General features: G+C 43.7%; 1 protein-coding gene across 1 annotated transcript; it reads left to right on the forward strand.

The window, feature by feature from the left end:
- LOC119391662 (uncharacterized) lies at nucleotides 1-675 on the forward strand. Its single transcript, XM_037659328.1, has 2 exons — nucleotides 1-185; nucleotides 438-675. The coding sequence occupies exons 1-2, from the start codon at nucleotides 1-3 to the stop codon at nucleotides 673-675; spliced, it is 423 nt and encodes a 140-aa protein (XP_037515256.1).
- The last annotated feature ends 12,763 nt before the right edge of the window (nucleotides 676-13,438 follow it).

A 13,438-nucleotide genomic window follows, 5' to 3' on the forward strand; every position in this document is an offset into this window, starting at 1 on the left:
ATGGAAGTTTCGTCAAGCGACTCCGGCGACAGCAACGACTTCGGTAGAGAAGAAGATGCCGAGCTTGCCGACCCTGCCAACCATTTCGCGTTTGACCCGCTAGCAAGCTCGTCAGAAGAAGAGAGCTCGTCGCCAGACAGCGATAATGCCATGCAGGAGGCCTTGCGCATCGGGAGCGTCCAATGGTAAGAATTTCGTATCTACTGCTCGATACCGCGCGGGCATCCTCCGGGTGTCCTGAAAGTCGATAGCGTTTGCCGTGTGGATTTGGTAATGATATGACTTGCTTCAAATTATTGGTGCTCGGTGCAGATTTGAGACCGCATGTATCTCTTTGTCCTGTCGCTCTTGTATATACAGCCGCACTGCGCGCGCATGATGCCAGCCTTGTGCTGTTCGTAACGCCTAAACATTATACAATAATATTAACTGCGCAGGTGCCTCTGTGGGAGTTGCCGCGCCATGGAGACCGAGACGGAGTCGGTGTGTTGTCGAGAGATCGACAAAGTGAACTCTCTTGTGCCGGATGAGGCTGCCTGCGTCACAGAACACCCGACATTTCGGCGTGGATGCTTAGACATCCACGCCCTGGAGATAGCGTACTACGCCTTGATGGAAGACCGTCCGGGCGTCATTGAGGCTCCAGAAATCCACAGGTATTACTGCTGCGATTGATCGAAGTTCGCTGTTTCTGCGGAAGTAGACCTGATTGCAGAGTGCATGCAAAGTGCATACCTTCAGCGTACTTTCTGTGAAGTCGAGGTTGCTCGCATGTACGACGCGTCATCCACGCACGCAGAACGTACATAGGCGCATTTTACATGCTAATGTTGCTATGCCCATATATCGCGTGTCCGACAAAATACAGGAAATTTTTAAATAATATATAAGTGCCGTCGGACAACACCGATCGTCGGGCAGCGCAAGTTATGCACGAACGCGAGATCGCATTGCATATGTGAATAAAAAACGAAAGCTTAGTGTCGTTGCTGCTTGCATTGTTTGATGGTTGTTCACAAATCATAAAACTCGATCTCGCCTTTCACGTTCTTTGCGATCGATTTTATGTACTTCGTTTTTTTTTCTGCCCTATAAACGACAGCCCTCTGTAATGCTTTGGCTCAGTGGGTTCAATAAGTAAAGGATACATAAAGATAAGCGTTTCTACATATCTTTATGTGCTAAAGGCATCTGCATGCTACAAAACAGTGACCTCTTATTTCATAAATTTGTGTGCTCAAAAAGGGCCCCTTGTTATTAGGTGGTTTTAGAATGTGACTCTGCCAACATCTCATTCAGCTGCAGGGTATTTCTACCTTCAATTTTGCCACCGCATTTTTATATCATATTGCATTCCTATTTCAGGCGACACCGATACACCGCGTATCGGCAATTCGTGCGGTGGGTCTGGCATCGCCTTGGCAGAAGAAAGCGGGTCGTCCTTCCGAGCTGCGTTGTGTGCGCAGTGCGTGCACAATTTCCTTCAGAAGACTACTCTGGTGTTAAGTATCCGGAGTACTAGTATATCATTTCAATAAAGGCAAAGAACTTGTTCCACTTGATTTATTTCTGTGGGCATGGCAGCCTGTGTCCTGGTCATATGCAAAACACGCTATATCACCAGCACAATAGTCAGAAAACAACACTATTGTAACAATGAGTGCGAAAAAAAAAGAGGCAAAGGCTGTGGTCGCTAACGTAAAAATAACAAAACAGAAAGAGTTGCCAAGTCTGCACGTGTAGCACTGAATACATTCTCCAAATTTCTGAAAGGATGCAGTCGTTTTGACCTCACGGACTATGTAAGAAGCGAACAGGAACCTGAAAGACGGCATTAAACTGACATCCTTAGCTGCTCAATGTCCTCCCTGACGAGCTAGTACATCATTATAACTGCACGTTCAACAACACCCAGTCTCAAGAAGTGGGGTACACGGCATAGCTATGCACGAAAAGAACACTTATTCTGACAATGAGTGCGAAAAAAAAAGAGGCAAAGGTCGTGGTCGCTAACGTAAAAATAACAAAACACAAAGAGCTGCCAAGTCTGCATGTGTAGGACTGAATACATTCTCCAAATTTCTGAAAGGATGCAGTCGTCTTGACCTCACGGACTATGTAAGAAGCGAACAGGAACCTGAAAGACGGCATTAAACTGACATCCTTAGCTGCTCAATGTCCTCGCTGACGAGCTAGTACATCGTTAGAACTGCACGTTCAACAACACCCAGTCTCAAGAAGTGGGGCACACGGCATAGCTATGCACGAAAAGAACACTTATTCTGACAATGAGTGCGACAAAAAAAAAAGAGGCAAAGGTCGTGGTCGCTAACGTAAAAATAACAAAACAGAAAGAGTTGCCAAGCCTGCACATGTAGCAATGAATCCAATCTCCAAATTTCTGAAAGGATGCAGTCGTTTTGACCTCACGGACTATGTAAGAAGCGAACAGGAACCTGAAAGACGGCATTAAACTGACATCCTTAGCTGCTCAATGTCCTCCCTGACGAGCTAGTACATCATTAGAACTGCACCTTCAACAACACCCAGTCTCAAGAAGTGGGGTACACGGCATAGCTATGCACGAAAAGAACACTTATTATGACAATGAGTGCGACAAAAAAAAAAGAGGCAAAGGCCGTGGTCACTAACGTCAAAATAACAAAACAGAAAGAGCTGCCAAGTCTGCATGTGTAGGACTGAATACATTCTCCAAATTTATGAAAGGATGCAGTCGTCTCGACCTCACGGACTATGTAAGAAGCGAACAAGAACCTGAAAGACGGCATTAAACTGACATCCTTAGCTGCTCAATGTCCTCCCTGACGAGCTAGTACATCATTAGAACTGCACGTTCAACAACACCCAGTCTCAAGAAGTGGGGTACACGGCATAGCTATGCACGAAAAGAACACTTATTCTGACAATGAGTGCGAAAAAAAACAAAAAAAAAAGAGGCAAAGGCCATGGTCGCTAACGTAAAAATAACAAAACAGAAAGAGCTGCCAAGTCTGCATGTGTAGGACTGAATACATTCTCCAAATTTCTGAAAGGATGCAGTCGTCTTGACCTCACGGACTATGTAAGAAGCGAACAGGAACCTGAAAGACGGCATTAAACTGACATCCTTAGCTGCTCAATGTCCTCCCTGACGAGCTAGTACATCATTAGAACTGCACGTTCAACAACACCCAGTCTCAAGAAGTGGGGTACACGGCATAGCTATGCAAGAAAAGAACACTTATTCTGACAATGAGTGCGAAAAAAAAGAGGCAAAGGTCGTGGTCGCTAACGTAAAAATAACAAAACCGAAAGAGTTGCCAAGTCTGCACGTGTAGCACTGAATACATTCTCCAAATTTCTGAAAGGATGCAGTCGTTTTGACCTCACGGACTATGTAAGAAGCGAACAGGAACCTGAAAGACGGCATTAAACTGACATCCTTAGCTGCTCAATGTCCTCCCTGACGAGCTAGTACATCATTATAACTGCACGTTCAACAACACCCAGTCTCAAGAAGTGGGGTACACGGCATAGCTATGCACGAAAAGAACACTTATTCTGACAATGAGTGCGAAAAAAAAAGAGGCAAAGGTCGTGGTCGCTAACGTAAAAATAACAAAACAGAAAGAGTTGCCAAGTCTGCATGTGTAGGACTGAATACATTCTCCAAATTTCTGAAAGGATGCAGTCGTCTTGACCTCACGGACTACGTAAGAAGCGAACAGGAACCTTAAAGACGGCATTAAACTGACATCCTTAGCTGCTCAATGTCCTCGCTGACGAGCTAGTACATCATTAGAACTGCACGTTCAACAACACCCAGTCTCAAGAAGTGGGGTACACGGCATAGCTATGCACGAAAAGAACACTTATTCTGACAATGAGTGCGACAAAAAAAAAGAGGCAAAGGTCGTGGTCGCTAACGTCAAAATAACAAAACAGAAAGAGCTGCCAAGTCTGCATGTGTAGGACTGAATACATTCTCCAAATTTATGAAAGGATGCAGTCGTCTTGACCTCACGGACTATGTAAGAAGCGAACAAGAACCTGAAAGACGGCATTAAACTGACATCCTTAGCTGCTCAATGTCCTCCCTGACGAGCTAGTACATCATTAGAACTGCACGTTCAACAACACCCAGTCTCAAGAAGTGGGGTACACGGCATAGCTATGCACGAAAAGAACACTTATTCTGACAATGAGTGCGAAAAAAAACAAAAAAGAGGCAAAGGCCATGGTCGCTAACGTAAAAATAACAAAACAGAAAGAGCTGCCAAGTCTGCATGTGGAGGACTGAATACATTCTCCAAATTTCTGAAAGGATGCAGTCGTCTTGACCTCACGGACTATGTAAGAAGCGAACAGGAACCTGAAAGACGGCATTAAACTGACATCCTTAGCTGCTCAATGTCCTCCCTGACGAGCTAGTACATCATTAGAACTGCACGTTCAACAACACCCAGTCTCAAGAAGTGGGGTACACGGCATAGCTATGCAAGAAAAGAACACTTATTCTGACAATGAGTGCGAAAAAAAAAGAGGCAAAGGTCGTGGTCGCTAACGTAAAAATAAGAAAACAGAAAGAGTTGCCAAGTCTGGATGTGTAGGACTGAATACATTCTCCAAATTTCTGAAAGGATGCAGTCGTCTTGACCTCACGGACTATGTAAGAAGCGAACAGGAACCTGAAAGACGGCATTAAACTGACATCCTTAGCTGCTCAATGTCCTCCCTGACGAGCTAGTACATCATTATAACTGCACGTTCAACAACACCCAGTCTCAAGAAGTGGGGTACACGGCATAGGTATGCACGAAAAGAACACTTATTCTGACAATGAGTGCGAAAAAAAAATGAAAGAGGCAAAGGCCGTGGTCGCTAACGTCAAAATAACAAAACAGAAAGAGCTGCCAAGTCTGCATGTGTAGGACTGAATACATTCTCCAAATTTCTGAAAGGATGCAGTCGTCTTGACCTCACGGACTATGTAAGAAGCGAACAAGAACCTGAAAGACGGCATTAAACTGACATCCTTAGCTGCTCAATGTCCTCGCTGACGAGCTAGTACATCATTAGAACTGCACGTTCAACAACACCCAATCTCAAGAAGTGGGGTACACGGCATAGCTATGCACGAAAAGAACACTTATTCTGACAATGAGGGCGAAAAAAAACAATAAAGAGGCAAAGGCCATGGTCGCTAACGTAAAAATAACAAAACAGAAAGAGCTGCCAAGTCTGCATGTGTAGGACTGAATACATTCTCCAAATTTCTGAAAGGATGCAGTCGTCTTGACCTCACGGACTATGTAAGAAGCGAACAGGAACCTGAAAGACGGCATTAAACTGACATCCTTAGCTGCTCAATGTCCTCGCTGACGAGCTAGTACATCATTAGAACTGCACGTTCAACAACACCCAGTCTCAAGAAGTGGGGTACACGGCATAGCTATGCACGAAAAGAACACTTATTCTGACAATGAGTGCGAAAAAAAAAAGAGGCAAAGGTCGTGGTCGCTAACGTCAAAATAACAAAACAGAAAGAGCTGCCAAGTCTGCATGTGTAGGACCAGGGTGTCGGAACGGAACGAAAACCGAAAACGAAAAACGAAAAAAAACGATATTTTTGACCGGAACGAAAACGTAACCGAAACTTTATATATTATTTCGTTTCGGAGTGAAACCGAATTTTTTTCAATCGTTTTTCGGTTCACGAGAAAACTTCGCAACCCAGAGCAACTCAGCTCGTCCATTGTGAGCATATCTCAGGGCACAGTATTAGCGCGTACTTCAGGCAGGAATTCCAAAGCAAAGATATGTTGAAATTGTGCGAAAAACGAAAACAGTGGCAGCCAGAGATGTTTATATTAACGCAAGTGGACTTTTACGCGCCTGTCACGCAGGCCAAAGTGGAGAGGGAGTCGGAGCTGAAGTTTGTTACAGCGAAAGCTGTTATGAGATCACAACAGCTGATTTTGGCGCCATAGTTGTCCGCCGCTGCCGGTGTCCGTGACCGTTATCGCGTGAAAAACGAAAGAAATTTAATGAGATACGAATTTCTAGGATCGGATGGAATTTTAACCCGCGCCTTCTGCGTGGCAGTCGTGTCTTCCACCACAGTGCCACGCTAGTGCTTGTAACTCCTTCGCAAAAATACTCGATACAAGGGTCATGTCGGGCAAGGAATCATGTTAACACACGTAATATAGCGTGACAGAAGAGTAAAATAACAACCAGGCATCACACAATTGTATTAGCGCAAAGTGTGGTTTAATGCTTCCCACCAGTGTTGCGGAGTTGGCACTCCAGAACTGGAATGACTCCGAAATCATTCCACATTTTCGCGACCCCGGAATGGAATGGTGACAACGCTTGGAGTAATGGAATGAGAATGGAATTAAGCAGCTTTTGCACGGAATGGAATGGGAATGTAATTAGGTGCTTTTCCAAAAATTGAGCCCGTTTTCGTCTACCTGCTGTTTTTCAAACTTTAAACATTAGTAAGTCAGAGCCTCGAATATGACAATAAAGCAGTATTTTTTAATGGCTTGGCTGATTACAAGCACGGTACATTTATAAGCAACCCGCCTACTACAAACCGATGCATAAGTTAGTGTACAAACAAATTCATTATCGCAGCAGATACTGAAGGGAGAAACAAACTACCCCGGCGCGTTGGTTTGCATTGATACCCCGCCCCCACGAAAGTGGCGAATACTCTGTGCATGGCCTGATCTTTTTCTCACGAGCAGTTTAGTGCCTGAAACACGTAAATAACCTTTGCGACAAGGAAGACACCGCACACCTGCGAACAGGCGAACACAGAAAGTTCTCCTCACCCCATCCATGCTTGCGAGGCGCGCTTGACAAGCGTCAGTGCTGACGAGCAGTGCGGCCCAGTGTTCCGTATTCGATGAAAAGGCACAAGGTGGCCTAGCGTTGCACTGTTCCAACTAATACCAGCAGATCTAGAGGGTTTTAGATCTAGAAGTGCTCAGCCATACTTGTTCATCATCATCAGCCACAGCACAAAGTGCGCATGACTTATGTGTGTGTAGCGGGTACCACGATTTTCCGAAAAATGACGAAAATTTTCATAGTGGCAACTTCGCTACTTCAGAAAAATTACGATGATTTATCGCGTAATCGGCAGCTTGCATGTGTACTTGTATTAGTTGCCCCAAGAGACTTTACAACGGGCTCTACAAAGTCCGCTCTTCCAGTTTTCTCTGTGACCGTGCTGCGTGTTCCGCGCAGGCCTGGTGATCCTTTTATCAGAACAGCGGTCTCGGACATCAGAGAATACACTCAATGACGTGCTGCTTCTGAGATCGTGCTCACTTCCTTGACACAAAGCATTGAGCCCACTAAAAGAAAGTCGTATTTGTCTTTTGCGAAAACAAATACTATGACTGAAATTAATGCTGGTTTGTGCTAGTTGGTAAGAACTCGTGGTACAGTTACTTCCGCTCCTCTGAAGAAGGTGTTTTACCCTTTTCCCACTTTCCTAAGAGGAGAGCAAGTAACTACATCACAAATCCAATGTTTTTTATTATTACCTTGACTTCAAATTTTTGCATACAAAAAACGTTACGAACCGTTACGGAACATTTTTTTTCGTTCCGGAACAGAAACGAAACGGAACTTTTTGCGGTGGAACGAAACTAAAACCGAAACGAAAAACATTTCGTTCCGACACCCTGTGTAGGACTGAATACATATCAGCTCGGCAGGAGAAGACGAAGATGTCAGCTGGCTTTCAGTTGCCTGCGAAACGTGACTTGTGGGCTTCGACAATGGCCACCTTGTCGACTGGCCCAAAGGCAGCTGACAAGTGTGGTGGCTGTGGCGTGGCATCCGTTCCACCTTTACTGCGACAAGCAAGCAGCTCCTCGACAGCAGACAGAAGATGGTTCACATAGGCTGCATATAGATGACAAATAATGGTTACATTAGTGTGAACACTGGTTGTTTCATGCGTAGTTGTCTTCAAGCTCACGTTAGAGTTTTTATTGTAACAGCCTGGATAGAAGGCAACATATAGCATAGATGAAGAAGCTCACTTTTTTCGTGCTTGCCACCAGCTGGAAGCCCTAACATCTTTTTTTAATTCATGGTGGCAAGCTAAACTTCAAGGAGCCCTCTTAATTAAGAAGTAAGATTTTATAGAAAAATCATGAAGTTTGATGTACACACCATAAGTGGGCAGTTCTCTGATGGGACAAGCAACAGGCTCGCCTCCCCTCGCCTTTGGATGCTTTATCTGCCATCGCAGATCCCCTTTCTTCGTTGCTGCCTGCATTCTTCCCGAATTTTCATTGTAATGAAGGGCGGAAAGCAGACACCTGCACATCATAATGCATTCATTAGTGGTGCTTTAGTGGACTTAAGAATTCAAGGAAAGAAAACATTCAGGTTAGTTTGTTGGCTGTTCTACATGTATGTACAATGCTAAGTCAAGCATGCGCACAAATTAGAAGCAGCATGGACACACTGTGATTCCACACATTATTTGTCCATGTTTTGCTTTGCATTGTATGTACACTTAGAATCAGCAACATCACATCATCATGTGTGAAAGGCACATATGACAGAGCTGATTGCTCAAAGTAATTAAAAACACTAATATACAGGCACATTCTGATATTAAATGCACAGCAGTTCATAGCAAACCAAAGGCATTTTGACCATTTCTATTCATTCATCCGTCCATCTGTGTTGGCGCTGTCATGGTCGTCTCCTTAGCTTGGTGTATACCAACATAGGCATGGGACGATGTGAATGTATGAAATGACAGGTCATGACACGAATAATGTGACGTCCCTGTTGCCTACAGCATGAAATCCTATCCAGCAGTCACGGTACATACCCGCATACGGCAGCCCGTAGTATGCGTGTATGCACCACAGGTGATTCACAGTTTATATCAACCCAGACTTTCTAAAGCTTAACATGATGGTGTGAAGTAGCCCATTTCACACACAAACAAAAAATGCGGTGCCGGTATCGGCGGCATTGGTGATATGTGAAATATCTTAGTGGAAGCAAAGAATAAAAAATCATGCCTCGACCCAGAATCAAATGCAGACATTATCATGATAGCCAAGTATTGTACCACTGAGCCATGTCAGTGCTTCAAACTGTTTCGAAAAAAGACCCTATACAAGCGTCACGTGAGAACGATGGCAATTGCTGTGGCAGTGTTGGCTCTCCGCTTTTATGTTTATGTGATAAACGTTACATATTATGACTCCGCAAGCTACAGCCAAGCATTCCACGCCTACTACCACTACTTATGATGTGCACATCATTGTACCGCAGCATGCACTTCATGGTGATGAAAGTGCAGGCAAGTACTAAATTTACATGACGACGTCAATCCACCTCGTAACGCTTGGCTGAAAGGAAAAAAATCTAGCACAGGCTGCTACTTTCCGACTGTTTTTGCATGAAATTGATTCCCACAATAGATGGGATCTGGCAGACTTTTGGTATTACGAACACTGACTCTGCAAATTTTCAATGCAGTATTTGTAAAAGTTCAGCGTCATGCATCAGGTCTGCAGTGACAAGATGTTTGTGACAACATTTTGTGTGTAATTTATATGTAGCCTGCAGCTGTATGGGTGCGAATAATAGTATCACAGCAATATAGGTAAATGAGTTAGTGTACACTGCATAGGTATAGAGAAAAATACAAAACAATAAGCACTTCTTAGATTTGCACATATTTTACAGCTTGAATTATATGTTCCTCACATGTACTTCTTGCAAAGAACGTACCTGGCGAGCTGCCCTTGATGCGAAAATGCATAGCATTTTGGAGCGAACCTGTTTATTATGGAGTGGAATGACTCCACGCCAAATGTCTGAAAATTGGGCGACACCTGCCTGATGTCATCCAGAAGCCGTTTGCTTGTGACAATGGCATGTAGCCTGTCATAAGCATCCGTGCCTGAAAACAATTAGAAACACAAGACTGGTTGTTACATTAAGAATTGTGAAAAAAATGCAATTCAAAGAAAAGCGAATGCTCTTTGTGGAATGTTATGTGCTGTCCTTATTGCAGGTTCTTTTTCTTAGTGCCAGTCCACTGGCTCAAGTACCCATTTTGCACCTGTTATTTCTAAAACTTTATGAAAGGAATATTCGTATATATGATACCTGGCAAGATCCACTTCCTTCGCTCCAGCTCCCCATGCTTGCACTCCGGGTACAGCAGGCCGTGTCCAGTGTGCTTGTCCTGGATGTGATTCAGGAGGGAGAGCCACACAGCTATGGCAAGATCCCCATTGCCCTTTCCAACTCCGACGGCGAAGTAGAGATGTGCTATGATAGACCGCCTCCAGAGGCCAATCAATTCGCAGCCTCGGTGCTTGCCAGCAGCGATAAGCTGCTTTTTGACGCCTGCATGAAAGAGAGATAATGAGTTTGCTACAAAGAGGTGGTTTTAAAACAGTTATAAACCTTGAAGCCTGACCTTTGCTGACATGCCATGCATCAAAAAGATGGAGCAGAGGAGGCTGGTGTGTCCTTAAGTACTTCTGCACTTGTGGATGGCGGTCCGTCACGATCTCAAGCACTGCGATTCCACTGTCATGGAGGTTTTTTAGTGTCCTTTTCAGCCCTTCCAACTCCATATGGCCACTGGAGGCTACTTCATTTGACTGCAGAAAAAAAACTTAAATGCAGTTTAGCTGTTTTAAAGGCCAAATGGCAAGCTCTCATTACCTGAACAAGCTCAACATCAATTATTTTATTGATGGACGTCTCCAACAATGAGTACGTGCCGTACTTCGCGCAGTATCCGGGGGAGTCGGATCGGCTGTCCCCTGCAAGCCTCGCTCCTGTTGGCTTTAGCTGCTGATGCAATGCCATCTCTTTCTCCCAAAACTGTGGCAAGAATGGATTGTAAAATTCATGCAAGTTGTTTGTAACTCCGTCATCTAAGGTGCCTACATGTTCGAAACAGTTACAAAAAATATATTTGATTGCTCCAGTTTTGTACACATTTTCTGCAGGAGCTAGAGCATGCAGGCAGTGCACATGCAAACTGTTCCTGAGCATTCAGAATAGAGAAGTTTAGTTTTCGAAGATATCTTAATTAATCATTGATTACTCCAATAGTTACCTTTAAAAGCACAAGGTGTTATGTTTTTAAGACATCGGGTTGCTTATTTTGCATCACCCTAAGACCATTTACTTGTTTACTGCAGTAAATAGGACATGGAATTTTGTTCCCTGGTGTTTAGTTAAAGCAATACATACTTTTGTTGGTCAAATGTATAAATACTTCAGGAAAGCACTAGCCTATGTAGGCCAATGTCTGTCCCTCATCATTTTGTTCCGGTTGTATCTTGTATTAAAATTTCAATGCATGCTTAAAAAAACCAGGCAGTCGAAGTTATCCTAATGTCATGTATTACGGAATAATTCATTGCTTACTAAGCACCTTTGGTCAATGGGCATCAGCAAGCAGTGTTCATAAAGAGAAATCCTTCGTAAATAAGAAGAGAGTATGTCAAGAAAGAGTATATAAGAAAAAAAAAAAGAAATGTGAAAACCTTGTTGACGGCTGGCAGCAAGAGGTCATGCTGAATGCCGTAATAAGTTCTGCTGGACAAGCAGCTTATCCCGGCATTCCGCAAGAAGCGCAGTGTCTGCATCGGGCTGCATCCAGTAAAAAGGATGCTGGCAGCAAGTGCAACATTGCCAAGAGCATTGTTTCCACTCTTTGGCTGGCTGTGCCAAGTCACTGTGTGGCCGTCTTCACATGTTGTTGTAATAGTGACCAAAGAGCCAAGCACCTGTAAACGAATTCAACGTATGGTTGCAGTATTTCATGCACCCTCAAGTGTATTGTGTCTGGTATGAAACTTGCTGCACTGAATTTGGAGCAGGATGTTGAAACGCCTAAGGGTGCTCAACATTAACCTTGGCTGACAAATGAAGTTTGGAAGCTACTAAGTATTGTAAGAAATTTTTGTGCTAATAACTATTTCACTGTCATTCCATGAGTACATGCCATTGCTCCTGATGGTTATGCATACGGTCTGTCAATTTTGTACACAGCGACATCAAGTTGATATCATTGTACAATATCACATGTGCTGTGCAGCCGTTTTGAAGCATACAAATAGACACTAGGCGAGTGTGCATAATAAGTTGTCCCAGTCAAGACAATGACTTTGATAACTGACCACTCTATGCTATCAACACAACAGCAGCAATCTGCAGCGATTCCAAAAAGTTGTTTTTAAGACAAAATGAAGACACACGATTCAACTGCCTTAAACAGTGCAACATAAATTACACAACGAAATTGCATAAATCCGAAAGGCAGAATATGTTACCTGCCTTTAGCGAGACAAAATTGACATAGTAGTCAAGCGAAAAAATGCTTGATAAATGCATTTGAACTTACACTTGGCATTAATTACACAACATCCTCCTTCTTTACATTCCTTTTTTTAGCACATAATGCAGTTCACCATATCAACCTTATCTTGCATAGCTGATACACGACACTATTCCCACGAAGGCAAGACAGTTATTTAGAGGTATCGATACTATCTGTTACAAACCTCTAGGGACGATGTTGCTGGGCGAAGACAAGTCTTGCACAGCTTCATGAGCTCAAGAAGCTGGTCCTCGTACACGACAAACTTTCCCAGCATGGACCCTTCAAGCGGTGCTGCTGCTTCTGGAGCTGGCCTATAAATAATATGTTATGCTGTCATCTTTGGATAAGTAAACAGAACTTTAACCAGTATGAATAGACGTGTGTTTTGCGTCCAGTCATTCGCTATAAATCAAACACTGATACTGTGTAATGCAGAAAGCAGTAAGCTCTTGTCTCTGTCACATGCAACAGTTAATTTTTCTTGAACTGTTTCTATATGCATACAACACCATAACAATATGTTTTCCTAAGAGGTGTTACATAGGTTGAGCAACAATCTATGCCATCAACAGTAGAAAAAAAAACGAGTTTTCCTTACAAGGAACTGTCATGCAGTGTAGGCTCATAAGTACAGTCCTGTGAATTATCTACAAATCCATAGGATTCATCACAAGAGTCATCGATGGGCAGTGGTGTAGAACACCTCGGATGCAGCATGTCCTCCAGCAGGGCAAGACCTGCAGCGGTTAGCTCTGTCTGGCATTCTGCAAATAAAGACCCACAAAATTGTACTGTTTTCAGTAGCAGCGCGACTGCATTCACAACTTTACGAGACCTCCAATTGATCGACTTTGTTCATTGTTCTGTAAGGGCAGACTGGTGGTCAAGACAAGAAGTGTACGAACCCAATGCCCAAGCAACACTAAGATCTCAATCGGCATCAAGCAATCTTGGCCAGGAATAATTTTTTGCTACTTGCATCACAGGATGCAAGTAGCGATACAATTTTCCGGGCAGGGGGAGGGGGCAGAA

Source organism: Rhipicephalus sanguineus, chromosome 4, assembly GCF_013339695.2.
Source record: "Rhipicephalus sanguineus isolate Rsan-2018 chromosome 4, BIME_Rsan_1.4, whole genome shotgun sequence".
Lineage (NCBI taxonomy): Eukaryota > Metazoa > Arthropoda > Arachnida > Ixodida > Ixodidae > Rhipicephalus > Rhipicephalus sanguineus.

Bases quoted from the DNA above. Each gene is read 5' to 3' on its own strand.
- LOC119391662 (XM_037659328.1), top strand. From the start codon at position 1: ATGGAAGTTTCGTCAAGCGACTCCGGCGACAGCAACGACTTCGGTAGA. The intron at 186-437 runs GTAAGAATTTCG...TTAACTGCGCAG, and splicing joins CGCATCGGGAGCGTCCAATG to GTGCCTCTGTGGGAGTTGCC.